Consider the following 27,182-nt stretch of genomic DNA (forward strand, 5'->3'; position numbering starts at 1 on the left):
GAGGAAATGAGACCAGATATGGGGCCAACAGAATACACATAAGGGAGGAATTTGCACTAGTCCCTCAGATATCGGGAGGGTGTCTCGGGAAGGCGGAATAGCAAGGGAGCTTGAGTGTAAGCTCCTCTGAGGTGGTTGATATGGGAAGTAACCTACGTTAATGGTGTGACATACTGATTGTGAGTCTTAATGTGAATTTTATGACATTTGTAAAAGGCTGTTCCTACCTGAACATGTTAATCTTACTAAAAAAGATTTTAAAAAAAGAATGTCTTCGATTGCACAAGTGTGCATCAGGCATACTATCTTAGCGCTCTTTTAAGAGTGGCTGCTAACCCCATGCGGTGAGAACACCTAGGGGTGACGTGAAACACGTTTATTGACTCTTGGACTTTACATTGCTTGACTCTGAAATGAAAGGAGAAGGTGGTCCCATCCTGTGACCTTTGTGAGAGAGGGTGGTCTAAATCCTTATTACTAGTGTTAATATTAGGACTTTGAAGATAGGCAAGTTCAAAGGTAGCCAAAAATTGATGTGCTTTTTTTCCTCCTTAACACCATATTTCCAGCCATGCATAGCTGCCTCAGAGGAGCAATCCGGCCCAGGTGACAACCAATGTTTACTTATGAACTTCAGAAAATAAGCGACACAACTAATTTGTGGTTTTTGAATACATACAATTGATGGGGAATCAATGACCGTCCTCAATGGAATCAACAAACCATTGTGCAACAGCTTAACTCTCCTCTGGCATAACTTCTCCTTCTGCCACAAGTTATGTAGGATTCCTCTTTCTCCCAGAGGTCCTGTCGTAAAGCCCTCTAACGGAAACCCTGTTAGTTATTTCTGTGTAATGGTAAATTCCTAAATACCTCAACATATAACAACTGAGCATGTATTTTATTTATTTATTTATTTAAATAGTTTTATATAGCGCTGGCTAGAACCAAACGTATCAGAGCGCTTTACAGGAGAATCAACAATGTAACAGAGACAGTTCAACAATTACACAATACATCCCAAAAAAAAATAGCCTATACAATTAGGAGAAGAGAGAAAGGAGAGAGAAAAGTAGTGGAGGGGGCTGGGGAGGTGAGCAAGGGAGGATAAGGGAAGATACAATAAGGAGAGACAAAAAGAAGTTTGTCTAAAGACCGACTGGGTAGGTGACGACCAAGGAGGGAATCCACGGCCCATCTCCCCTATAGCTAAACCAAGTAGCTCCATCGGGCATCAGACAAAATATCCAGGCCCATCTCCCCTATAGCTAAACCAGGTAGCTCCATCGGGTATCAGACAAAATAGTTTGGTCTCAATACATTGAGAGAGGAGGGAAGGAGATACATAAATAGAGGGAGGATGCAGGAGGAGATGACAGGAGAGACGAAAGGAAGTGCAACAATGTGGTTCAACAATATACAAGAAAAAGATCAACAAGTAAACATTATATCAAACAGTCAGCAATACATTAGGGGAGGAGAGAAAGGAGAGAGAAAGTAGTGGGGGGTAGGGGAGCAGAGAAAATGAGGATAAGGGAAGAGACAGCCGGAGAGACGAAAAGAAGTCTATCTAAAGACCGACTGGGTAGGTGACGACCAAGGAGAGAATCCACGGCACATCTCCCCTATAGCTAAACCAGGTAGCTCCATCGGGCATCAGACAAAATAGTTCGGTCTCAAGTGGCGAGGGAAGAGGTTCACAGAAAAACAGGGTGGGGACAAAGGGCAAGGGCATATGAGGTCAGAGGACAGAAGCTGGAAAGAGTAGGAACGGAGAGGGGGGAGTGTTTGGGGAAGGATAGAGGGGGAAGAAAAGGTCAGGAGAGACGCTGGAGCGTTAGCCCGAAGTCCGACTGGGTAGGTGATAGTCAAAAGAGGGAGTCCAAAGTCAATTTCCCCCATAGCTTCCGAGGTAGCTCTACCGGGCATCATGCAAGAGTAGCTAGGTCTCAGCTTTTCTCCCCGGGGCTGTCATGGTCGCCATCATGGGATGCTTCAGCCTAGATGAGTTTGCAGCATTGGATCTCTCAGCAGGGGTGGTGTACACACAGGGACGCATCAAAGCTGAAATGCGCAAGAGGGTCTCAGGAAATCAGCAGTATGCATCAGTTCTAAAGAGTAGGTAGACAGCAGGATGTCAATTGCCTTAAGCGGTGGGCCCTCCAACCTGGAAGAAGCAGTCAGTCCTGGCGCACAAAAACGGGAGTATCAGCGATTGCCGCCATTTTAGTAAACGCGGCCGCCATATTAGAGTCAGACAGAGGCGAAGGGAGAGATGTCCTGCCGAGCCAATTTTGCCGCCGATAGCACCCCTTTGCCAAGCGGGACCTTAGAACGGGTCCGGTGTGTCACTGTGGGGCGGTTGTATACTTTTGCCTCCTTTGGCTGTTTTCTTACATACTCCCAGCATCACCCGCTTACCCGATCGATGCCGTCCTGTTTTCCCGACTCAGGCGGCTTCTCGTAGCTCTCTCTCTGCGGTACAGTTCTTTCACAGTCAGGAGGCGACCAGCAAGGTCCGCTGAGTCTGCTTGTGTCCGGTGTGCGCGGCGGTCCCGATGATCGCGTCTCCAGCCAGGTCGCAGTTCCGTCGCACTCAGCACTGCGGTATTCTTCAGTCCATTAGGGCAAGTTGAGCATCGTTATACGCTCCTGACTTTCCGAATCCCGAGTTTTCATTTATCTCGTCTGTTACGTGCAAGTTTACCCGGATACCTGTAGGATTATGTCCTCGGCCGGCAGAGTCAAGGATAAAACAGTTTCTGCTTCCTGATGAATGCACCAGCTATGTTCAAGTCATGCAGCCATTTAAAAGTATCGCTGTCGGCTGCCTTATGGTTTGTGAGCAAACTTATCTGTTATGCAGCGAGCATATCGCAGGCTGACTGGTCCGATGGCGTTGGCGGTTGTATTTGGCGCTTTAGACCTCTTTGCTGGTCCTGGGAGCTGTTGGACTCTGCAGGTGGGGGGGGCAACAATAGTAATAACTCTGATTATTGCTTTCATTACAACATCCTCCTTGCGCTGCTACCTCACAGCGAGGACACATCAACTAAGTTGGTAAAGCATCTCACATCAAAGTGCTGAGCTAGACTTTCCCAGAAAACAACAACTCAGGTTCTATGTCAAGTAGAACTTCTCTGCTAGGTTTACCTACACTAAGTAGGCGGTTTCCGTTCACAGGTCCAGGCAAGGTGAGTGCCCGCCTATCAGTAAATCAGTTCTTTTTTACATCAGCTGAGGGTGTTCTCACCTCCATATTAGTAAGGGCTCATGCCATACTTTGTTAAATTGCCGCCATCTTGAAGTGGTGTTTTACAGTCTGGTCTGGTCAGCCCTGGAGCACACAGATATTTTGGTATATGCTTCTCGCCTATCTTACATCTTCATGACTCATTGCTGTATCCTCCAAACAAAGGCTGCAACTGGGTCTCACCTTCTGAAAATACATGCAACATTTTCCCGGATAGTTATGTTCTGAAGTAGCATGTGTGTGCGCAAAATGAAACTTTGAAAAATGCACTTTAGTGCATTTTTCAAAGTTTTTGCAAATTTCCATGAAGTTCAACTTCATGGTAATTTGCAATCCCTATTAGCGAAATCGCTATTTTTTAAACTTTAATGCATTGCATTTAAGGCATCTCAATCTCGCCTTTGATTAAGTTAAAGCCATTTGCTTTGCTAATGGTATTGTATAGCAAAGCAAATGGCTTCAACTTAATCAAAAGCAAGACCTATCGCATTTTCAATGCTTGTTTTCCGCTGGGACCGCCTTATGGACCAAGGGCAAGCCGGCAGTCGGAGCTACAGGGGTTTAACTTGTGCTGCTTAACAGCTTTCCCTACAACCTCTGACTGTATCCCCAGTCCTCCTCCTTCCTTGTCGCCCTGAGGCGGGTTTCCCCTAGGGCCTCACTGCTCCATAGTTGTACTGCTCGTAGCACCGTTGTTCTGATCCTTCTTGCCGCCATGTTCTGTTCAGTATAAATATTAAAGATTTTCATGATTTTTATATTTCTAAAATGATTTGATTCAGCAAATTAATATACATGGCGTATAACGGTGTTGATGTTTTGTATAAAATACCTAGCTTTTTGTTTCAGTGATTTCGCAGTGTGCCTTCCTTCTGCAATTCATACGTCTTATTTTCTGACGTATGCTCCAGTACTAGCCGTTATTTCCAGACTGAAGTCAATACAGCAGAGCAGCAAACTTAAGTGTCGGTCCAGAGATTACCCCAGCTGTCGAGAAAGAGAGCAGCGCCGAACGTGTCTGCAGAGGGAGGGAGGGATTTACACGCACAAGCTGCATATCTGACAACATTCACACCACGCTGTCGGCTCCCGCTTTTCATTCACACATCCCCGCAGCTGGTGATCAAGCTAAGTACACAAAATAGCACGTGTGCATCACTACACGTACACACGACACGAGTACACAGGGGGTCACATATCTAGATGTGTGCTTCAATGCAGCTGGAGATACAGTGAAGTGCATAGAATGGCACAGGTGCACTGCTGCATGTACCAAAGAGTTCTCACGATGTCATGTGAATCACTGCACTGCACTGGAGCGCCTGGGTCATCACATTCCTTCTAGCAACTGTATATGTCCCTTCAGCTAAGTACAAAGTATACCCCACATGTTTCACTTCAACTTTTCTTTTACATGAGTACACATTATATAACATTTGTATCAGTGCACGTACACAAAAATTCGTGGGACATCGCATACCCATTATTGTGAGCCTCGCTTCAGTTGCAAGTTGTGCCATAAACTTAGAATATAAATCTGTATTGAAGCACAAGAGTGCCCAGCATTCATCGCGCATGCCCCTGAAAGGTGTAATGTGAGTCCTTCCAGTTGCAAATGTACCAGTAGTATACATATGAAACCACATCTGCATTACCGTATTTGCTGGTCTATGCAAGCTATTCTGTGCAAATCACTGCGCGGAGATTCGCACGTACACAAGTGTTGCACCAGACCCCTACGAGCTGTGTGTGTCGATGCAGGTCATGAGTTCCAATACGGCAACCACCAACACAGCCGTCCATCCTTCAGAGTGCGGAAAATTCAACACCATTAAACTGGGTAAAGGTAGCACCTGCTACTTGCAACACTTTAAGTCGTCAATCTTATGACACCATGTGTTACATAAAATACCTTAATAATATTGACATCCCATTTAAACGGATTATCTGAAACTATTTGTATCTATAACTCTTATCTAAAAGCGCGTTTCAGTTCAATGCTTCTATTGTGTCATTCACAGGCATTTAAACGAAGATGTCAAAAAGAAAATTGTAAAAAAAAAATCAAGTTTGAGTGTACCTGAACGGGGTCGTGCTCTGCTGTTTAACTAAGGCCGCACTACCCTATTTTATTTTTTTTAAAAAACATGCGCAGCCGTGAAAGTGAAAGCGATTGCGCTAAGGCCACGCTAATTAAAAGCACGCCGCCATGTGCGCCCCTGTGAAAGCTATTGGCGCGGCCGTGAAAGTGATCGCGCTAAGGCCACGCTAATTAAAAGCACGCTGCCTTGTGTGCTTGCGTGTGAAAGCTATTGGCACAAGCAAAACAAGATGACGTCGTACTGTGCACTGTCCATACGTACGCGTGCATGTTTTGCTTTTCTGTAAATGGCGAGTGAAGCCATGTTTGTCCAGTCGTACGCGTGCATGTTCAGCTTTGGCTGAATTGATTGCAAAAGGCCCTCGCATGGCGAGAGCAGCACATGCGCGCTGCTAACGCCAGGCGAGACCTAAAAAGGTCTCAGAGGTACCGGCAAACCCATTTCACTGTAAAAGCATAATTTCATTACATTTTTATGAAACTACGTGATTTCACTTACCCTTGGCAACCTGGATGTACATCAAGGGGGCCATAGGTTCCAATGCAAGCAGGTAGATTGTCAAGGACTTTGATACATGAGGAGTGGACATCTCAAAGGCCATGGCTCTGGTGCCACTGCACCTGCTGCACCAATGATATATAAGGCTGAGACAGCTGCTGGGCTCTAAGAAGCTTGAATAAATCAATTCGGAGCACAGGAGTTAGTCCTTTGCAGTATTAATGTTGTACCTAGGTCAGACTGTACGGGTAAAGTGTCAATGATCGTAGACAGGAACCAATTGCTTGTGTGTCTGATATTTGTTTCTTACATGTATGTTTTGAATACTGTAGAAAGCTAACTATGGCTGAAAGTTAAGTCTAAGAAGTGGTACTAATACTGTACTGTCTCCTTGTGACGTAGGTATGGGGGCTTCTGCCCGCAGTACAAGTACCACCTGGGGAAGACATACGGCAAGCTGACGTCACAGCTACTCACCAGCCCTGACGTCAAACACTCCAAACAGCTGGTGCTGCAGGCCACGTACCCGCCTCCCCGGAAGGATGAGGGCGCGAGCTCCTTCCATCAGCTGCCGAGGAGCAGACGGCACCGGCTGGGGGATAGGAAGCTGAGCTTCAGCATGATCCCGGGGTACACAGGTAAGGGCGTGGCCAAGTCACCTCTTGTAGCCACACGTACTCTTCAGACAATTTGTGGCCCCATCACCTCCTACCCCAGAAACATACCACGAGTAAGGAGACTCTGAGTCAGTTCCCGCATTACTTGTCAGTTTCCACGAAAACAAACATTTGCCCCTATCCTGGACGATAAACGCTCCTTTATTTTACTCATATCCTCCTCAGATACAGCTTAAGTTGCACTGCAAAGAACAGCGCCTCTGTTCCTAAAATCCAGCATCTTCTCATGTTACATGCATGTTTTGATACCAGACTCTTATGCAAAATCAAATGAAGACCTGAGGTATCAGACTCCATTTGGAAGGCCACGGGCAGTGCTTTAAATCAGCAGGTACTACCGGTACTGAGGACCTGCACTTCTTTAATTTGAAAGAGAGAGTACCTGCACTTCTCAACACTGTTACAATACTATTAATGGGAGGGTACAGGCACTTTTCAGGAGCAAACAGGTACTCTGGACAGTGAGTACCAGCACTTCTCTCATTCCATTGAAAGCACCGCCGCAGGGCAGGCAGGGTCCACTAGTCCTCAAGAGGCGGGTTTGAGGTCATTTGCTTCTGTTTCTGGGTGCGTACATTTATGGCTCTGCAAACATGGCTAGGCACAGCCCCTCGATTGCTGGACCCTCTGGGGCAGTAATCGCAAGCAGTCACAGGCTTCTCAGGGAGGTAATGTGGGGGTGCTTGTCATTAGAGCTCCACAATCAAATAACAAAACAATAAAAGAATGTCCAATCGCGTGCTTATCTTTGAATTCAGACACACTGACCCACGGTGGCAGGGTATATAAGGCTGCACCACTACCAGTGTTTATGCAGAAGTGTATTGGAAATGTAGTTAATGTTTCCTAAAAAAAGAGACTCGTGTATAATGCCCACTTCTAAAGACCAGCCACCGTTGGTGGTCCTAAATATAACATGTGAAAACAGAGATAAGAGAGGCACATATACAGAGACATCTAAACCATAGTCTTAGGATTAGTCCATATAACACAGAAAAAGAACACAATGACAAAGGTAAATATTTCAGATGGTCTTGTCAATCCTTTTTTTCATAGTGTAAATTTATGTAGGTGAACAATGCAAAACAGCCAACGCGTTTCACCCTTGGGGGCTTCTTCAGGGCGAAAAATGGTTCAGTAGATGCTACATGTTTTTAACCCGAGCAAGAAAGGGCAAGGTGTCCTATAGAATCTTGATGTATATCTCAAACTGTTAATAAAGATAGTAGCGACGTAGAAGGTTTAAGATTTGTAAAATCAGAAACCAAAGCGCATAATGTGTCTCTCTCAAGGACGGGGCAAAACTCTGACCGGTCGTGTGTTTTTTTCCCAAAGTAAAGCTTCTCTTTTAAGAAAGAAAACTTCTTTTGTTCGTGCAAAACTACATTTGACACACTTCTAGCCTCATTGGGCGCTATCAGGCAGTGCTGTGCTCTACCTGCTATGTCTCCCAATCATTTCTCTTGATCCAGATTCGTTACCCCATTTCAGCTAAGATGTATTAGCTGATTATGGCTCAGTTGCTGTTTCCTCTCCTAAAGTTATTGCGCTAAGTCTCAGTTTGTAGGTTGAGCGTTGACAGGGCATGCGCTGTCTAAAAGATCTGTTGTATGTACTTTGTGTGAGATTTGGAGCATTGCCCCTGGCTTTTGCTTAGGGACTACTTTTTTCCTAGCAACTGCCTCTATTTAACTGTCTTGATGGAAAACGATCAGCAGAGGTCAGTAAACTGCCAGAATCGCTTTACCCAGGATCCTGTGCTTCACAGCTAAAAACGTAAAAGGTCCCAAAGGCGAGACCTGTCGCATTGCAAATGCTTGTTAGTTTTACCACTGCTCGTGGATAAGTCCTCGTTGAATTGGTGCCCCTGCCTGGCACAATCTCACCTATGTGTGCAGCCTCACTCCCGGGAGGTGACGCACCATTTGGCAGCTTCGTTCATACACCCCACTATGTCTGCTGGGCCCTCACTGGCTCTGTGCCCGTCAGGCGCTAAGTCGGCAGCGGTGGGTTGTTGTGGTCACAAATATCTGGTTGATGGATGTCACATCTGGTGGATCCTTTCACCTCTGTTTACCGCTTAGATGTAACCCTGCATGGGCAGGTAGCAGCAGCCATGCACCGGTAGAATACTCTGAGTGGATGCAGACAGGACAGGCCAGTTATTCTCAGCAGATGCGGCCATATATAGGCTGATTATTTCTCATCGGATGCAGCCACATACATGCCTGTTACTCTGGCGTTGACTGGACCTCTCCAATCATGTTGTAAATGTTTGCGGTTCCCACCGGTGTCCAGTGTGGTGAGACTGCCGGCTTGTAGGCACCGGGGTCCACAGGTGCTCTCCTCAGTCCTTCTCTTATGGGTCCTCCACCGACACCAGGACATGCTACATCTTAGTCCTGGACAGGGCAGACTCCTACTTCAGTATAGCCAGGGCCCTTGCCTCTCTTTGCAGACAGGCGGTCGGGCTTTTACGCGCTTTAGGGCAGGTACACAAGTCTTCCAGCTCAGGTGAAGGGCCCCAATCAGTGATGCTGGCTGTCAGGCAGACACCAGCTATGGTTCCATATCAGCCGTCTGAAGTATCCTGCGGGCACTTCTTTCCTTGTCCAGAGAGGACTTGGAACTAGAATTCCAAGTGGGGTAGTGAGGTCCCACTTTTATATCCTAAAAGCAGGCAGGAGATGTATATCCGCTGCCGGTAGCTGCAGAACTAGTGTGAGGTGCTTCTCAGCTCTAGTATCCTCTCCAGGCTCTCCAGAGCCAGGCTTTGAGTAGAGTGATGCTACTCACAGTAGAGTCGTTTTCAGCCACGGAGTACCTAACAGCGGCACAGAGAGGTGTGAGGTTTCTGTACACAGCTGCCATCAGACAACTGAAAGATTAAATCAAGGAAAGATGAGACCTAAAGGTTCTCCTAACCTCGCCCAGTAGAGTATGCAGTCCCACGCCTCACCCCTACCATCCAGCAAGTGGAATTGTTCAGGAAGAAGTATCAACAGATTCCTGCCACGTAAAAGGCCTATTTAAAAGTCTAAAGTAGCCTTGACTCCTCTCCACTGACTTCAGTGTCCAGGCCTCCTCTCTCCAGCTACACTAATGTCAGCGATACATTTCTGCTGTCGGGGAAAATAACACCTTGAACTTGTGGGAAAGTCAGACCTGGGGGTGATCCAAAATGGATCCCAGATTCCTCCATTACGCTGGTTGACAGATACACCATGCATGCACCCCACAGGCTACACACCTACATTCAGGCGCGGCATGTACCTAAGAGTCAGCCCTAGGAACTGGGAAAGTGCCTGGAAGTGGAACTGTATACAAAGTGAGCCAGTAGGCCTCCGCTCAAGTGACACAGACAAAAAACTCTGGTCACAACTATGTATTCACAAAACACAGTGCCACCATCACTCTTTGGATTAAACTCATGACAGAGACAGTAGGCCATTGCCAGTGAGCACATGCATCCATTTTTTCAAAATTATTGATTTTATTACATTCACCTAAACTTAGCCATAGAGAGCTCTCCACCCTGGGGGCAGGGATTGCGGCCAGCAGGTGAAAAGTTAGCTATAGTAACATTGCATTTGTACATCTTATTATAGGAGGCTACACTGCCTCATTTAAGGGGCTAAGTCTACATCTAGGTATTTATTTCCACGTGGAAATAGTGAATAGCAAAAGAGTGGGGAGTTACACATAGGAGTAGACCTACACATGAGTAGATCCACATGTGTATATTTACCTTTTTGAATCGGGCATGGTATGTTTTAACATGCAACCAGCTCCATGTATTCTAATAACAGAGTCTGGTGCTTTGTTTGTCGTCACTCTGACTATTTCCCCTCCCATACAATCTTTGGGTAAAATAACTTAAGCCACAGCCTTTCACAATACACCTGGTACCTGCATTAAGCACGTTTACCCTTTCTGTGACTTAAAAAGCATGGATAATAGGGAGAAAGAGATGCTTTGTTCCTGTGCCTCTGTCAGTGTTTACTAAGTATGCAAGAGAAGCTCCACTCCGCAGTACTCACTAATAGCGGCCACACAATCACAATTCAGTGTAATGTGCTCAATATTAAGCACCTTATGGCACCACTTGTGACCTAGTGTGCGGCCTTTGACAGCAATAAATCAACCAGTTATAGGAATCAGTAAGGGCGCAAATGTTTAACTTCTCTCTGGTTCCTGTTAACTAACCTGTGGTTTCCTTTTCTGTTGTACTCCCTATGGAACCGTTCCTGCTTTCAGGGTTCATCCCCAGATCCCAGAACTATTTCGCCAAGACTTACATGGAGACCAGCAGGGATGCCCTCACAGACTTTGAGCTGGAGCAGCTCAGGATGTCTTCCCAGGAGCAGGAGATGACGTTGACCAATGCTCTGCAGACAGGAAAGCGGGAGCCGCACACCCAGCAGGAGAAGCAGGTAGGTGCGTTCTGTGGTCTTGTTGAGTTCTATCTATGAGTGCGAGAAGCTGGTAGGAGTGCTGGGCGATGACGCTGAGCCCTTTCATCTGTAAAAACAACAGTTGATGGACAGAATGCAGAACAATGTCATACATTCACCCCAGTACAGAGATCTGGGTCTAAATCCATTGTTTTTTTGTTCACCATGCCATCCCAGTTTGAACTCAGCCATATGCAAATCAGTCTTGACCCTGCGCCCAATGGGAACAGTCCAGCCCGAAATGCCAAGGCAGGTCCTCCCTGAACTGGAAATAAGCATCCAAGGACCGGTTTCGGGCTTTCAGCCCTCATCAACCAGGATAGCTTGATCCCAGTGGAACATAGAGCACGTGACTCAAGTCTGAGCATACCCGTCCCACTCGGGTGACAAATGCAAAAACAACAGTTGATGGACAGAATGCAGAACAATGCTATACATGCACCCCAGTAATGCCCTTTCAATGAGCTGCAGAAACAGGTAGGAGGGCTCTGTTCTCTTGTTGAGTACTTTTTTTAAGCTGGATTAACTGCTAGGAGTGCTGTGCCATTTGATCTGAGTAGAAGAATCAGATAGAACTGCTGTGTGGACTTTGTGAGTCTTTGAAGTGAGCAAGAGAAACAGGTAGGAGTGTTGTGTGGTACTCATGAGTCTTTTCAAGAGAGCAGGAGAAAAGTATAAGAGTGCTGTGTGGTCTTTTTGTGAGTCCGGTCATCCGAACAGAAGATCCAGATAGGATTGCAGTGTGTTTCTGTCGAGTTTGTTAACTGAGCAATGTACACAGGTAGGAGTAGTGCTGTGTGGCATACCTGAGCCCTTGAACTGAGCAGGACAAACAGGTGGGATTGATGGATGATCATTGTGAGTCCTCTCAGCTGAGCAGTAGAAACAGGTTGGATTGCTGAATGGTTTTGTGGATCATCTGTGCTGGAGAAACGGGTAGGGGTGTTCTGGGGTCTAGTTGAGTTTGATAACACGAGGAAGATAAACAATTAGAAGTGCTGAGTGGTCTTATTGAGTCCAATCATCCAAGTATGAGAAACAGTTGGGAGTGCGGTGTGGTCTTGTTTCATTCGGGTATGGCAAAGCAGGAGAGAACAAAGTGTCCCTCAAGTTATTTCGTTTGAGCAGGAGAAACAGGTAGGCGTGTTGTGTGGATATTGACCATTTTAGTGCCAAGATACCCACAGGGTAATGTTTGCACTTTATAAATGCTGTAAGTTGAATTAAATAAAATTTCATTTTCTTGATCCCTTTCAATTGATCAGGAGAAGCAGGTTGGAGTGGTAAGCAGTGCTGTTGAGTCATCTGAGCAGGTGAAGCAGTTAGGAGTGCTGTATGGTCTTGTTCAGTCATTTATTCTGATCAGGAGAAACAGTCAGGAGTGCTGTGTGGTCTTACCAAATCCATTCATCCGAGTAGGATAAACTAGGAGAGGAGTAGATGTCTCACTATTGAGTATAGCGTGTGGTCGACTAACTTTTTTGATTTCTGCTCTATTTCCTTGTACTATGCTTTTAACATTCTATGCCATGCTATGCATAGTGTAACAACTCACTGATCCATTAGTAATGTGAGGAGCAGCGCAGATCAAAAACCATAAGGTGTCTCTCCAGTTTTCCTGGCCGTATACCTGAGCTCATGCGGAAGTTCACAGGAACCTCTTCCATCAGCATGTTTATTCTTTTGCTTCGTGGTGGGTCAATATGAGAATCTAGAAACACAAGCATAAAAGCATGGAATGGAATTTAAAAGTCACTTGTAAATTCTAAGTGAGCTCTAATAAATGTTAGTATCGACTGGCTCACAGCTGCTCCACTAGGTGTGTTGATTTTGGATTTCTGAGCTCACCCATGAACCCTTTCCAGATGGACAGTCGTTGTGTGAAAATGATTTATTTTATTTGCACAAAATTCTCTATGGCATGAGTAACACAGCAATTATTATGTCAGCATTATCTGAGAATAGAAGGGAAGAGAGGGTGCAAACTGTTCATGTAGAATCTGCACCACGGTGAATGCTCAGTATCTAATAGAACCTTATCACAGGGACTAAACCTTTGTAGTATGAAATGATCTTATTGAAAATGCTGTCTGTTTGCAGGTTAGAACGAGTCCTATCCGTTGTATGACTGGGTTCCAAATTCTGGATTACAAATTAACACAAAATCTGCATTACAAAATTATCCATCCAGAGAAGGAAAGAACCTCACTGCTTGAGTTGGAAGCATATCAGTGATCAATAGTCAAGGCGTCTTCTAAATATAAATTGGAGGCTTAGGAGGCTGGCTTAGTATGTGGTGCACACTTATTTAAGTGATGCACCTTGCACTAATTGAGACAACCATTATGGTGATTTTAGTGGTCTTTGATAACCTTTAACCCCTTGCGTGCTCCCGTCGGCCGTTGAACGACAGGAGCACTACCTCGCTGAGCCCCACCCACCTAATAGAACACCCGCACCGCGGAGGAAAAACCGTTGCGGTTAAGGCGTTAAGAGCTCTCAAAGTGGTAGCTGTGGAGAGCAGCCTTCAGGCTCATCTTGAAGAAGTGTAAAGCAGCTTGTTTTACCAACTTTAATCAGTAGTGAACATGAGATTAAAAGAAACCACACAGTGTTTATAAAAATAAGTCTTATTTTTTACACACACTATCACTAACACATTGGTATAGCTCCTACCCGGTGATATAAACACAATACACAAGAATACTTTGCAAGATTCAGGTAAGTAGCACAAATATACACTGATCTCTAGGGGGAGTCCAAACCTAATATTAAGAAAGTGGAATGCAAACTGCAAAGTAGAACAGGACTTGGACCAGAAGACTCAGAGGAGCTGGGGATATAAGGACCCAACCAAGGTAAGTAACTAGGAACCCCACGGAGGCTGTGTGTAGAGTGGAAACACAGCTGCCTGCCCAAAGTAAGTTAAAGGAGTAGTCCTGGTTGCAGTTGTAATGAAGAAGGACCCTTCGCAGAGGACCGCAAAGAAACCCTGTGGAAGACAGACTGTTGGAGAACCACCCGACCCGTGGATGTCCCAGGAACCAGGTAACCTGCACCAGGGAAGCAGGGTTTATAGGGGTGAAGGGACGTCGGAACCTGCCGTTGGCAGCAATGGGAGACTTTGAAGCCCCAATACCATCGAGGGGAATGAATTCCAGCATATGGATATGAAGTGGAAACACTCGGGCTTTTCAAACTGCAGGATAAAAAACGTAGTATACGTAATAATTTGCCCATGCAAGAAGATCTACATTGGCAAAACTAACCAACAGGTCAATTTGCTCATAAGCCAACACAGGTCACGTATAAAAAAGAAAGTGCTAACCGCTCCCATGGTAGAGCACTTTATGGAGAAGTCACATAATGAAAACGATTTCAAATGGTCGGTGTTGTTCACCATGAGTAATGCGCAGCGCCCTACTGATGTTGACAAGGTGTTGTTACAGAAAGAAGCATACCGTATCCTCAAGTTCAATAGTACATTGACTGGCCTTAATAGTATGTCAGAATTATCCAGAGTGTGAGCTTGGGTCCCCCCGAGGAACAAGCCACTTGTATAGAGTTAGCTTGGCGCCATATAGCCCGCCTGAACTGTCAACTTCGCTATGATCGGCAATAACACATCGACACACAAATTACTCAGACAACGTACATATGCACTGCTCCTCATATCTCCAATAATAGGAGATTGTCAATATGCACACACTAAAGCATCAAGAAATTAGCCACCCAATGAATCCTGAAACAAACTACGTCTCCCATTATCCCCCCGTGCACACTCCAGCCCCATAATGCAGTACAAGATGGCCGCCACAGTAATACAGGCCAGCCAGATGGTATTCGGCGTTGTACGAAGGAAGGTTACGGAGCTTTCAGTCTGCGCCTTAAGGTAAGCAGTGGAACTCGCCAAAGCCTGAAAACCATACCCCCAATCTGAGCCAGTAATGAATACATGACACTGAACCCGTTTTAGTTTGTTGCCCTTTGTTTAGAACTTTTTGGTGCAAACACGGCGCTCGTTATGACCGAGAGAAAATGGGTTATACGTTCGAGTGAGGAGAGGAGAGGGAGACACATGCCTAATTAATTAAAAAACAGGTATGGTGCCGACTTCATTGAGTGATAATAATGCAGCATCCTGATGTAGAGCGCTGAGTATTCTAGCTTGGCACGAGGGCATTGGACTGATTTCCATTTCCTGGCCAGGTCTGCCCACGAATAAACGCCAATTTCACGTACTTGAGACGTCACGTCCACACATATTGGTGGAAGAACACGAGGTATGTGGTAGCTGATGTTGTGCCAATATCGAATTGTTACAGTTTCAATTGGCAGTGATAGATTGTTTTTCAATATAGGAACACCAACGCCTGACAAGTCCTCCTCCTCACACCGCCCCGCCTGGTGCATATGGAAAAATAAAAACGCTGTATTTATTTTAAAAAAGGAATACGAAAACATTACCTTCCTGACCAGTAAACTACAGGTACAAAACCATCTTTTAGAAAGAATAAGGGTATACAAGAGGCCTACAGGTTGTCAATGAAACGTTATTGTTTTTTTTGCATCCTATACAGATTATTGACAAGGCCCTGATGAGAGTTTGGGAACTTGTTCCCCGAACTCGAAACGCGTCGGCACACCAACAGGAGCAAACCAACACATTAAGTGTATAAAGAAAATAGGCACATGTTTAAATGCTCCTGTCACTTGACGTTGTCTTGCATAAATTTGAATTAAGAATTTTGTTGGAGAAAACGATAATTGAAATGTCTATTGTTATTTGGATGTTTTTGTTTTGACTTGTGAATATATAATTTTTTATATTCGTTTGTGTTGTATAAAATGTATATATATGTGTAAAAAGTGATTTAAGTGTTTGTAAATATGTATCATTTTTCTGCCTGAAAGGAAAGATATGAAATGTTATCAAAATAATAGAAATGACTGGTATAAATAAAAGTACCTGACCAGATTTAATGAAGTTTCATTTGGTCCTAATAGAAATAATAGAGGAATTGTAAATAAGGAGGGCGTGTGCTTTTTTGTTGTGTTTTGAGAAGACAGGTCAGGCCCCTAGGGAGCCGAGAACCACCACCTGTGTTGCTGGGCCTTGGGAAGTGCGTAAGACGACAGGAGCAGCAGACCGGTCAGCTTTGTTGAGGTGCCTGCAGATGCATGGAAGTGACACCTTCATTTCAAGGGAGATTTCTTTTGGTGTCCTTGATGCCCACAGGTCTGTTGAGGAACCTGGATGAAGCACAGACACAGTCGACAAAGAAGACTTGAAGAACAGCAAGACCAAAAGCAGCAGGAGTCTTCCTTGATTCAGTCTTGGTTCCAGTCAAAGTCCAATGAAGTCCAAGTGTCCAGATGATTGAAGAGCGACACGTAGTTTCAGGGTTGAGTCTTGTCCCACGACTAAGCTCAGGTTCCACCCACAGGGTTGCCCTTAAGTACTCTAAGCCAAGGGTTGGAACGACTCGGGGGTACCTCCCAGAGGAGGGGCTTGACAGAGGGGAGGATACTCTAGTGTCTTTTGTCCAGTTTTGTGCCAGTGCTGAAATCAAGGGTTCCTGAACTGGTTCAAACTGGAGTATGCATTGAGGGTAGCAAATGTGCTCTTCAAAGCAGTCTGGTGGTACTGGCAAACGTCCCCATCCCAGCCCAATACACTAAGTCCTTTCTGGTAGGTGGTCACACCTCCCTGTGACAGGAAACCTATTGTTCTACCTTCCCCTGCTCAAGCTCAGTAGCAGGAGGGAAGAATTGTGTCTGTGGTTGGCAGCAGCAATAGCTTGCTGACAGACCCTGAATGGATGTTATGGGCGGTACCCAAAGGGTACCCCTAGTACATGGGATTATACTTCCAACACTGGAATTGGTGTTGCAGTATGATTCCAACATGTTTGCTACCAAACATGATCGAGTTTGGTGCACCCACTATATAGTTAGACATCTCGCAATGACTGGTTTCCACTGTACGTCTTAAAAATGGCTGACCACACTTACAAAGCCTGGAGAATCAACTTCTGGGTTTGTAGGGGTGTCCTGCTCATGTAGGGCACCCTCATATTTTAAACCAAGCACCCTGCCCTTACTACTGAAGAGCCTGCCATAGGGGTGACTTATAGGTTTTTTGTGTGGTGGCGCCAGATATAAGGACATTTATATCCATTGTGAGATTTGCAAGCACTAACTCACACAGGCTGCAATGGTAGGCCTGATGTCACAGTTTACGTGGACTCCCATGGGTGGTACAATACATGGTGCAGCCCATGGGAGACCCCTGGTGTACCTATGCCCTGGGTACCTTAGTACCATATACTAGGGCCTTACAAGGGTACACCAGGAGCCAATAATGGAGGTACCAAAGTACTTACCATGTCAATTTAGGGGAGAAAGCACAGTTGCCTGGGTTCTGATTAACAGGATCCCAGCAGACTAGGTCAAAACACACTGGTACCATTCAAAAAGTGGGGGTAACCATTAAAGTAGACCCTGCTTTCCTACAGAAGGCATGTGAAATGGATGATTGGTCGTGTGTTATTCAACTAGCACATCTCATTGTTTCTCCTGGCAATGGTCTGAGAACAAACAATGCTCTTCATAGAAGAGATTGTCATTTTGAATGTTTTTTCTTGATCCATGACTCCAGGTTATCCTGAAAGATGATTTCAATCCATCAGTGGATAAGGAAGATAATAAGCAATCCTCAGTGGTAACAGATTGTAGGTCGTTAAGACAACCTTTTACTCATAGGTTGAGTTGCACCACAATTCTCCAGAACTTTGGCCATAATTGGCTGTTCGATACTGGTTGATCCTTCAACAGATCCTCTTTATCAGATGAAAGGTATTCTATAAGGACCAAACTACAGCTAATGTCAATGTAAGTTGAACATAGTACTTCTGAATAGGCACTTCTAAAGACTTCTACAGTATTGGGCTAACTAAGACAGTTAGAAATGTGCTATTTCACTATTCGTGTTACTCAAACCAACATTTCTGCCCGAAAGTAGTCTACTATTCAGTATATCTTTGTCAATATTAGGGCAGAGTATAACTCGCCAGAAACAAAACACTGAAATAGTGACCAATGTATAATCGATAATGCTAGAAAAAAAAGAGTGTGGTTTTCAATTCTTTCTCTAATAAAAACCTATAATGTCAGCATAACTATTACTTAGAAAGGACTTGGATCCTTTCAGTTTGCAAACCTGCATCATAAGCCACCAGAACCCTACTTCAATCTGGATAGTAATGAAATGAGATCATTTTGCATGCATTTACATGGCTAATTCCAATTCTACAATTGAATATGTGGTGTCCATGGCAATAAATAAAGACATACTAACCCTGCTAATCAACGATGCTTCCCTGAATTCAAACAACATGTACAATTCAAATTGATTTGGATACTAATACAGATCAGCGTAATCACGCGATGACATTGTAGAGTATTGTAACATGACCGGGCCTACTGAAGACATTTAACGCAGTTGACAGAAGAATCCTAAATAATTCAGTTCAATCAGACTCTTGTGTAGTCATGCACTTTCTGAAGGGATAATTTTGGAGCAGATACCTGCTCTAAAATTCCTTGCACAGCTAGGGCTCTAAACATATTGCACCATCTATGACACTTTATTTGAATAGCAATTCCAACATTAGTTTTGCTGATAAATAAGAAATTAAATGGCATGCATTTTACGGCTACACTGAATGTCCAGGATACCTTGGAAAATCTATTAACTCTAACTGGATAATAATGGAAAAAAGTGTTTTCATATGCACAAATTGTGATAAATTATGACAAAACAGACCACCACTTACAGAAGCTGAAATCAGGCAAATGACAGCATCGGTCTTTTACACTTTAATGTGTGAAAATGTTGCCTTTCTCTGTGCAAATAACATTTCCGTCAAACATTGGACCATAGGCTTGTTTCGATAATTAACAAAATCCTTTGTTGCCCTTTCAGCTTCTCACTGCCAAGTACAGGACCCCTCTTCCTGCAGTTGCAAAAGATGCAGAACCCTTTTCATCACCATTCGCCTTCCAGGACCAAGGCTCCCCTTACTACATGGATGATGACAGCCCACACAAATACTTCATCTCCGGTGAGCTGAATCAGGATGGCGCGGAGGCTAGAGATGGGGAGGCAGGGGGAAGCAGAGTGGAGGGAAGGTTTGTGGCTTTTTTGGATTTAGATTACACCAGATGTAGATGAGAGCGTAAGTGACAAATTGGGTAACATTTAAGTCAACTGATTACCGAGAAAGAGCTGTTTAAAGGAGACACAATGTCCGATCAGTTAAAATGTCTCATGATTGTCAGAGAAATGCCCACATTCATTGTGGTAATCAAGAGGAAGCCATTTGGAACCATTCAAGAGGATATAAAGTCCCTTTTGATCCTAGGTATGACAATTGAGAAAACATTTCAATCTCTCCTCGCTAAACAGTTTATCAAAAGTTTTAGTATCCTCTTATGTGATGCAGCATCTATTGGAACAAGTGTAACTTGGTTTTAGAAACATTGGTACATATAAGTCCAAGTTCAAGGGCTTAATCCATCGTAGGGTGAAAAATAATTTTGAAAGCCAGTGACATTTTTTCGTTCTAGTACTCTCTAGCTAGTTTTTCCCATGTTAAATTCTTTTCTTGCTTATGGATATATGTATGTAGTGTATCTAAGATCTATTTCCAGCAATCATTCTTCAGAGCTAACCACCTTATCTAGAATGCTGAGTAGAACTCAATGCTGATTTGTCTGTGGTGGCTTTCAAAGGTTTGTAAATAATCGGAAAGTTGAGACTATGAATGTTGACATGATTCTGCATGGCCATCGCCCTTGGAAAAGCTCCATCCCACCTATATGCTCGTTCTTAACACTAGCATACTCATGTAGAAAAGCCCATCAATTAACCAGTCCTTTACAGATGTAAATACGGATTTCCACATTGAAATCTGGATCTGGTAAGATGATAAAAGCCCATTTTTTATACACCGGCAGGTGAGAGTTAAGGTGTTTCCAGGGTAGGAACAATTGCATATTTAATGGTGGTGTAGTTGCAGGACTTCTATATCGGGAAAATGTGCTCCGGTAGAAAATAAATAGATTTGAAAGAATTTAGGTTAGTTGCTGATGGGTCTGAAAAATCATGAAAACAATGACAAGTTGCCTTTTATCCCATGTCTAAACTTTTATTTAAATGAACTCATGTGTTTTATCCCTATGTTATTCATGCAGGTTTTACTGGATATGTGCCCCGTGCTCGCTTCCTCATTGGTTCCGGCTATCCCATAATAACAAACCATGCCATGGTGGAGTTTGGTAAGATGACATCGAACAAGCAGTTAGCAGGTGACAGGTTGGCCGAGACCCGACTGCACAGCAAGAGTCTCCCTGAACTAGCCAACATCTACCCGACCAACCTGGGTTTATTGCCCCGCTACACGGGCTATGTGCCAGGTGAGTTTCGGATAGCCATCAGCTAAGAGAGGCAGGAATAGGGCAATGCATTGGGTCAGGTGACTGACCTATGGCATCCAGGTTTTCCACTCAAGAAGCAGGAAAGGACGAAATACCTCCCTCCAAATAGTGTTGCAAAGTGCAAAGCAAGTTCCTCTGGTGTCTCCAAGAATTGGGCAGAGCACGCATACTTAATCTTAAAATTGGACAACAACTTGTGGTTGGTCACAGAAAGGGCAATGAATAATCAGATAGTTCTCCTGGTACCCGCACCTCATGTAGATACATGCAGAATAACTGCTGCCTTTATGTATATGTAATTTAAAGAAAACATTTTTATTGATTTTATCAAACAGTTCCCAAAAGTAGTACAGAGCATTACAACGGACAGGTGTAGTGTAGTTCCTATTATCCCAATAGGCTCTGCGCATTGGAATAATATCTTCAATAGTATAGACGTAGGACAGAGGTTAACTAGGTCTTCTACTGACGATATTAGACTTACGTTTTGTGTGCCAGCTAGCTCAGAGTTCACTAGAAACTTTCTCGAATAGGCGAGGAGGAGTTTAACCTCCCTGGATAGACAAGAAGGGATTTAGTTTCTGACAACCATAGAACATGACAACTTTGCTCTCCCTGATCAAGAGTATATCTCCAGAGTCGTGTGAAAACAAAAGACAACTATTTTACTCAGTCAGTACGTGCATACTTAGTTCCACCAGATTGTAGAGAAAGAAGAGATGGGCGTGTTCAATAAAAGGTGTTATTTATTGATCAGTCTCTTTTTCTCATACAAGAGAAATGAATCGCTACAGTAGCAATACTTAAGGTTAAGTAAAGTGCATACAGTAAAAGCAGGATTATAAAATAATACTGTAAAAGCATTGATATGGTTTCTTAGCCATATGATACTTTAAAATGGATAAAAGATATACATACATATATACATTGACTAATCGTACTCAACTGGTGCTTCTAACTACGCCTACCCCGGTGTACCTGACCTAAGCCTAATACGTGGGAGGGAGTAAGTAAGTAGCAGTTTAAGTTAAGTTTGTTTTGCCAAGAATCTGACTCAAGAATTCTCTGTAAGGGGTTAGTCAGTTCAGTACCTGGGATTTAGAAGGCAGGAGGGCTGGTATCTCTGTCTCAGGACTCGGTATCCCAATCACCCGCAAGGGCAAGTTGGAAACGCTGGAAGCTGGATTTCTCGGCAGGAGAAAAGGCAGCGTCTCTCTCAGCGCGTCAGGAGGGAGGGGCAGCGTCCGTAGGCTTCCTGCATCAGCTGGGCTCTCCGGCAAGTAGTCACTGCTCCAAGCTCATCACCACCGTGTCGTTGCTTAGGGCAGCGTCGGTATATTTATACCTGAAAGGTGCCGGGTTTGACGTAAGGATGGACATAAGACGTCAATAAAAGATGTCATTAAGAACTGGTCGTTCTTACATTCTTTACAGGAGTTCTCGAACGAAATCAAAACAATAGCAGCGGGGATTCCCAGGTTTGCTGGAGGCTTGGTTTGTTTAGAGAACTCGGTGTGCTTTCTAGGGGGCTGGAGGAATAGTGCTTGCTTAATGTGACAGCATGCGCTATGACTAATTTATGAAACGGGTTTCTGTGCCGTTGTATGGATATTAGTGATTTATAACCGGACAAGGGTCAGAAATTGGAGTATCGATACAGGTCCCTAGATAAACATACTACACAGGCACCATAGATGGCATCAGTCTTACAACAGAGCAACCGAATATCAAGACATTTATGTCCAAAACATAGTGTAACAACACATGGCTGTGTTTCAAACCCGAAGTCCCCTACCTAACATGTAAGTTGTGCATTTCAGTGCTATGTGAGAGCATAGCTCCAAAAATGGATCATGGCTCCAGCTGTATATCCCTTTATCCAGCCCATTCTTTCCATATCTTCCTGTGTTTCTGGGGGCACCCTCTTGCCAGGTAAATCATCATTTCCAGTCCCATGCAAAAAATCCATGCCCTAAGCTCACTGCTCGGTGCTCAGTATCTTTCCAGGCTCGCGCAATATCTCATCTTAAGATGATCGGACCTAACCAAAGCAATTCCTTCTGTTACTTGTTACCCTCTAAGCTGTTCGTAATATGAAGAAAAATACTTTTGAGTTCTCTAGGTATGCTCCAAACCAGCACTCCTTGCAGGAGTCTCAGATCCCCATTCCAAATGTGTGAAAGTGTAGTGCAATGCCAGAACGTATGGAGCAAATCCCCATTTGGTCCAACTCACGGCAAGTAGTTCTCCTGGCTATCAGTCTGGCGATAGGCGGGGTACTGGTAGGTCCTCTACGAATTGATAGAGGTCTGCTCAGGGTCTTGCGGGATCAGAGCTATAAAGGTCTTGGTAGTAAGACTCAAAGGCATGTGCAGTGGGCTCGATGCAAGTTACTTGTGACCCGTCTTTGACAACGGGGGCACCGATCTTCTTGGGGGTGCATAACCAATGCAAGGTCCTGCTAGCCTTGTTGCCCCATTGATAAATTTGCCTCTTGTGTGAGCTTCTGCCTGAGCAATATTTGCATATGCAGCAAATCCCTCAAGAGGGACTCCTCCCTCAACGCCACATAACGGCTCCCTTGGTCAAGAAACCATTCCTTGAGATCCTGAACTTTCTGTAGGGCATGGTCTTATTGGCTCTTGGAATACCAAATAATATCCCACGGAAGGTGGCCTTTTGGTCCTCACACATTGTGCTCTGTAAGTTTAAGGATCCTTGGTTTTCCGCAAGGAATCGTGGGCATCTGTACTGACACATCTGTCTAAGCTCCTCATTCTGAAGACACCGGCGATTCAGGCACCATCTTGTTACAGCCCAGTGAGGGCCCAGGCCAGTTCCTTCACCACTGGCGAGTGATGCAAGAGGCCTCACTCTAATAGTCACATATCTAAAACTCAGTGGCTTTCTCAACGGAGTATGAAAAATTGATCTAGTCAGGAAAAAGACCGGTAAGCACCATAATAGAAGGTGTGCCTCTCCAGGATGGTGTGCTTGCCACACATCAACCAGGGCCGGGTTGTTTAAGAAAGCCGATAAGAGCGTCGAACCTTGGCCAACAATCGAGTGGTTAGAGGAGCGATCAAGGTCCTGTCACACACCCCACTGAGATCCCCTCACAGGAGCCACAGTACCTCTGGAGCTCACATAGTAGGGTGGAGTAGTGTGGCTCACTGGTTAGAGGCGGCAGACCCGAGAGCAGAAGTCGGCCCGGGACCAGGGTTCGATTCCCGACGCGGCAGGGTCGTGGACCTTGGTCAGCGGACTCGATAATTCTCGCTTCGGTGCTTACTCTAATCAAGGATCACACTCGGCAACTCTGGGCATTAGCTTGCCTAATCTCCACAACGGCCCCACCAATTCCGGGGATGCCTGGCTCCACCTTGGGGACTCCCAGCAGGGACCATCCCACAGGGAAAGCCAGGACGGGTTCCCCAGAGTTATACAGCGCCGGGACGCCCCGTTGCTGGGGCAGCTGTGCGCTTTACAAGTATACTACATTTACATTTACATTTTACATATAAGCCACCCAGCATTTCTAAGAATTCTGCTGCAAGAGACAGAGGTGTAGACACAAATCAAAGAAATTGAAAGGTGCTCATCACCACAACGTACCAGCCCATATTATCATGCAATACTTTGGACACTGCCAAGGGCGTGCGTTTTTGGATCAGGATGTCCATGCGTCAGGAACCTTGGTGGAAACCTGAGTGATAGACCTGAGCATAAACCCTGCAGGCCAAAAAAGAAAAAATGTTTGCCCAGAATTTGTGTCTCCTGGAGCATCAGAATGTCGGCATCCGTCTTTGAGGCCTCATTGAGTACCTCTATCTTGATGTTGTTGAGCATACTGTTAACATTCCACAACAGGATTGTAAGTTTATGCGGGAGACCTCGCTGCCATGTTCCAGCCATGCATTCTGATGAATCAATCATTCTCTAACCATGTCAGTGAACCATAAGTGCCTGTCGCCTGTGCCTTCTGTGTATCTTTGTCTAATAGTAACTTCATATAATCAGAGTCAAATAGTGGCAAATAAGAATTTGAATAGAGTAGGTGTGCTTCACTGATAAAATAGTCTTTGTCTAACAGTATCAAATAAGAAGAAATATAAACCATTCCAGAGCACCTTTCCCCTCCCTCAGCTCCCACCCCATACTTCGTCCTGAACTGGAAGTACCTGTTGTAGTGCGTCTAGGGACTGTAGCCAATGGGGCAAACCTGAGATGTGCATCTTCCTTACCGTACATACACTCACCCCAACTAAAACCAACCCAAACCCCCAAACGGAAGGGGAAAGGAAAATAGAAGAAAGGGAGAAAGAAAAAGGGAGAGACGGCTAGCTTGTGAGTTGTGCAAAACCTCCACACATCTTCATTGAATATTGCAAAGGCACCGACAACCTGCACCCACATTGACACATTGAAACGGACGGCAGAGCTCATGGCTGCCTGAATACGTCTCTCTGCTCAACGAGGAAATGAATGTCCTTCGATCTGGAGTTTGCAGTAAGCGGAATGGAAATGAAGCACAGTTTTCACCCCCTAAAGTGAAGCTGCACCTGCTGTCAAGTTTACCTGCTGTGGGAAGTCTCGGGTCAATCAGAATCTGCAAGCGAGTCTTACCGTGATCCAAAGAAGACAGAGTTTAAAATGGTGGTGACTGAACCCTAACAACTCGGCTAGAGACACCGCGAGTTCTCTCGGACATCTGCATGTTGGTCTGCTAGCTTAGCAGAGCTCATTACCAACGAACACCAAGTAAGATCGACGGATCTATAACTAACTCGGTATGATTATACCGTAACAAATTCATAGCCACGTCTTGCCTGACTAAAATGCAGATGGTTTTGCCCACTACGCAGCACCTCACTTTTAACACTTTTTAAAGCGAAGAGTCTCGACGCAATTCACTGGCACCCCTTTCTGATTTGTTGGACTGCTGTGGTGATGTTCAACTGCCAAGTGCACATGTAGAAGCACCTATGTCCTGTGTGATGTGTGTAGTGATTCCTCCTGCAAAGCCTGCCTGACCTTAAAATGGTGGAGCTCTGATCCCTCTTATCATGATCTCGACACGCTCATTTCCCGGCGCTGAGTCACAGCTATATGGAGATTTGGGTCGGGAGCCCTCTGATATGCCACAGATGTTGAACAACTGTTAACCAAGCAGGCCGGAGCTGTGTTGGTTTAGCGATTGAGAAATTTGTGAAGCCTGCTATGTCATCAGGATCTCATGTATGCTGGGGCCAACAGTGAATAGGTTACAAGTCCTGAGCACTGTGGAATGATAAGCCATAGCTATTAATTAATAATTAGTCAAGCGAGTCTGGGGTTGGAGTTATGCCAGTATTCAGATTGGGAAATTTGTGAAGCCTGCAATTTCATCAGGGTCTCGAGTGTATTGGGACAAACAGTGAATGAGATTACAATTAATGAGTTAACAAAGCCACAAATAAGTTCACTAGTCACATAAAACATAAAACGCATAGGGGACATGGAGGCCGCATGTTTCAACACCCATTCTGACAAGGGGTGGGGTTTCCCTGCAAGACCCCTTCGCCAACCATTCTTTTTATTATCTTCTTGGTGCACTTTGTGTCTCCACACATCACATCAGCCTACACGCTCTATAACCAACCTGACTTCAAGAAGTAACCACTGACAAACGCCGCTTTTGTGGACTCTGGATTTCGTGTCTACTGTGTGGGCTCCTAGCCTCTGTATTTTAGTCGTTCACAGCTCCATTGCGACTCTCTGATCCACCTAGTTCTTACCAGATCACCCTTATTTATCGCTCATTATAGTGACAATACAGTTCAGAGATACCATTGTCAACCTATAACCCAGCTCCAGCCCAGCCACCTTCTAAGAACACTTCAAAGCGGACAGACATTGTTTCAGCTATCAAAAATCTGTTTCCCATACGCTAATAGGCGCTGATTCGACTAAACATGGCGGATAAGGAACCCAGGGCACAATACAAACAAATCCAAAGCTGAACCTTTTCTGTCGGACTCGCCAATCAAAGCTGATTTTAAAATGGCAGATTGGCCCATGCGAACCAACGGGGAAAGTCCGGCACAAATTGCTACAGCCACTAACCCTCCCACTGAACAACGGGCTAGGTCCCTACCATAGCCCTACAGCCCCCTGGTAAAAGTAACCAACCTCTCAGCCACGCTGCCCCAATCCAAAGGAATCCCAGATCATTTGCTCCTGGTGCCTGATCCCAAAATGGCAGCATTATCGTCCTCTCACCGGCGGAACCCCGTGCAGTAAGTGGGAACGATCTAACCATTAGATCCCTGATCCCTCAGGATGATGCAACAGCCCCTTGTAAGTGAAACTGCTTCACACCCGAGCCGCCTCAACAATCGGGGGTCGGCGATCTTGGGGCTTGGCACCTGACCCTAATATAGTCACACAAACCTTCACCTTCATGACGGCCATGCAAAGTCTGTATCTGCCCATTGCCTGACCCTTGATACCTTGCCATTCAATGGCCTCCTAGGAGTAACCCTAAGCCTTATGTTCCGGAGAGTCAACAACCAGCCCTAGAGCAATAGCATGAATCTCTCTACTACTCGCACTTTACCCTCAAAGGACAGCTCCGGAAACTCTTGCCCACCCTTCCTTATAGTCTGCCTGCCCGTCCCACCTAGTCACTATGCCATCCGCCACGTCAGCCTACTCC

At 45.0% G+C, this 27,182-nt stretch overlaps 1 protein-coding gene across 1 annotated transcript in view; it reads left to right on the forward strand.

Moving 5' to 3' along the window:
- CIMIP2B (ciliary microtubule inner protein 2B) overlaps nt 1-27,182 on the forward strand; it is a 130,826-nt gene that overhangs the window by 80,941 nt on the left and 22,703 nt on the right. The window contains exons 2-5 of the mRNA XM_078677231.1: nt 6,256-6,491; nt 10,788-10,963; nt 18,972-19,110; nt 20,243-20,464. Of these exons, the coding sequence (XP_078533357.1) occupies nt 6,256-6,491; nt 10,788-10,963; nt 18,972-19,110; nt 20,243-20,464 (773 nt within the window). The remainder of the gene's footprint in view (nt 1-6,255; nt 6,492-10,787; nt 10,964-18,971; nt 19,111-20,242; nt 20,465-27,182) is intronic.

This window comes from Lissotriton helveticus, chromosome 2_1, assembly GCF_964261635.1.
Source record: "Lissotriton helveticus chromosome 2_1, aLisHel1.1, whole genome shotgun sequence".
NCBI lineage: Eukaryota > Metazoa > Chordata > Amphibia > Caudata > Salamandridae > Lissotriton > Lissotriton helveticus.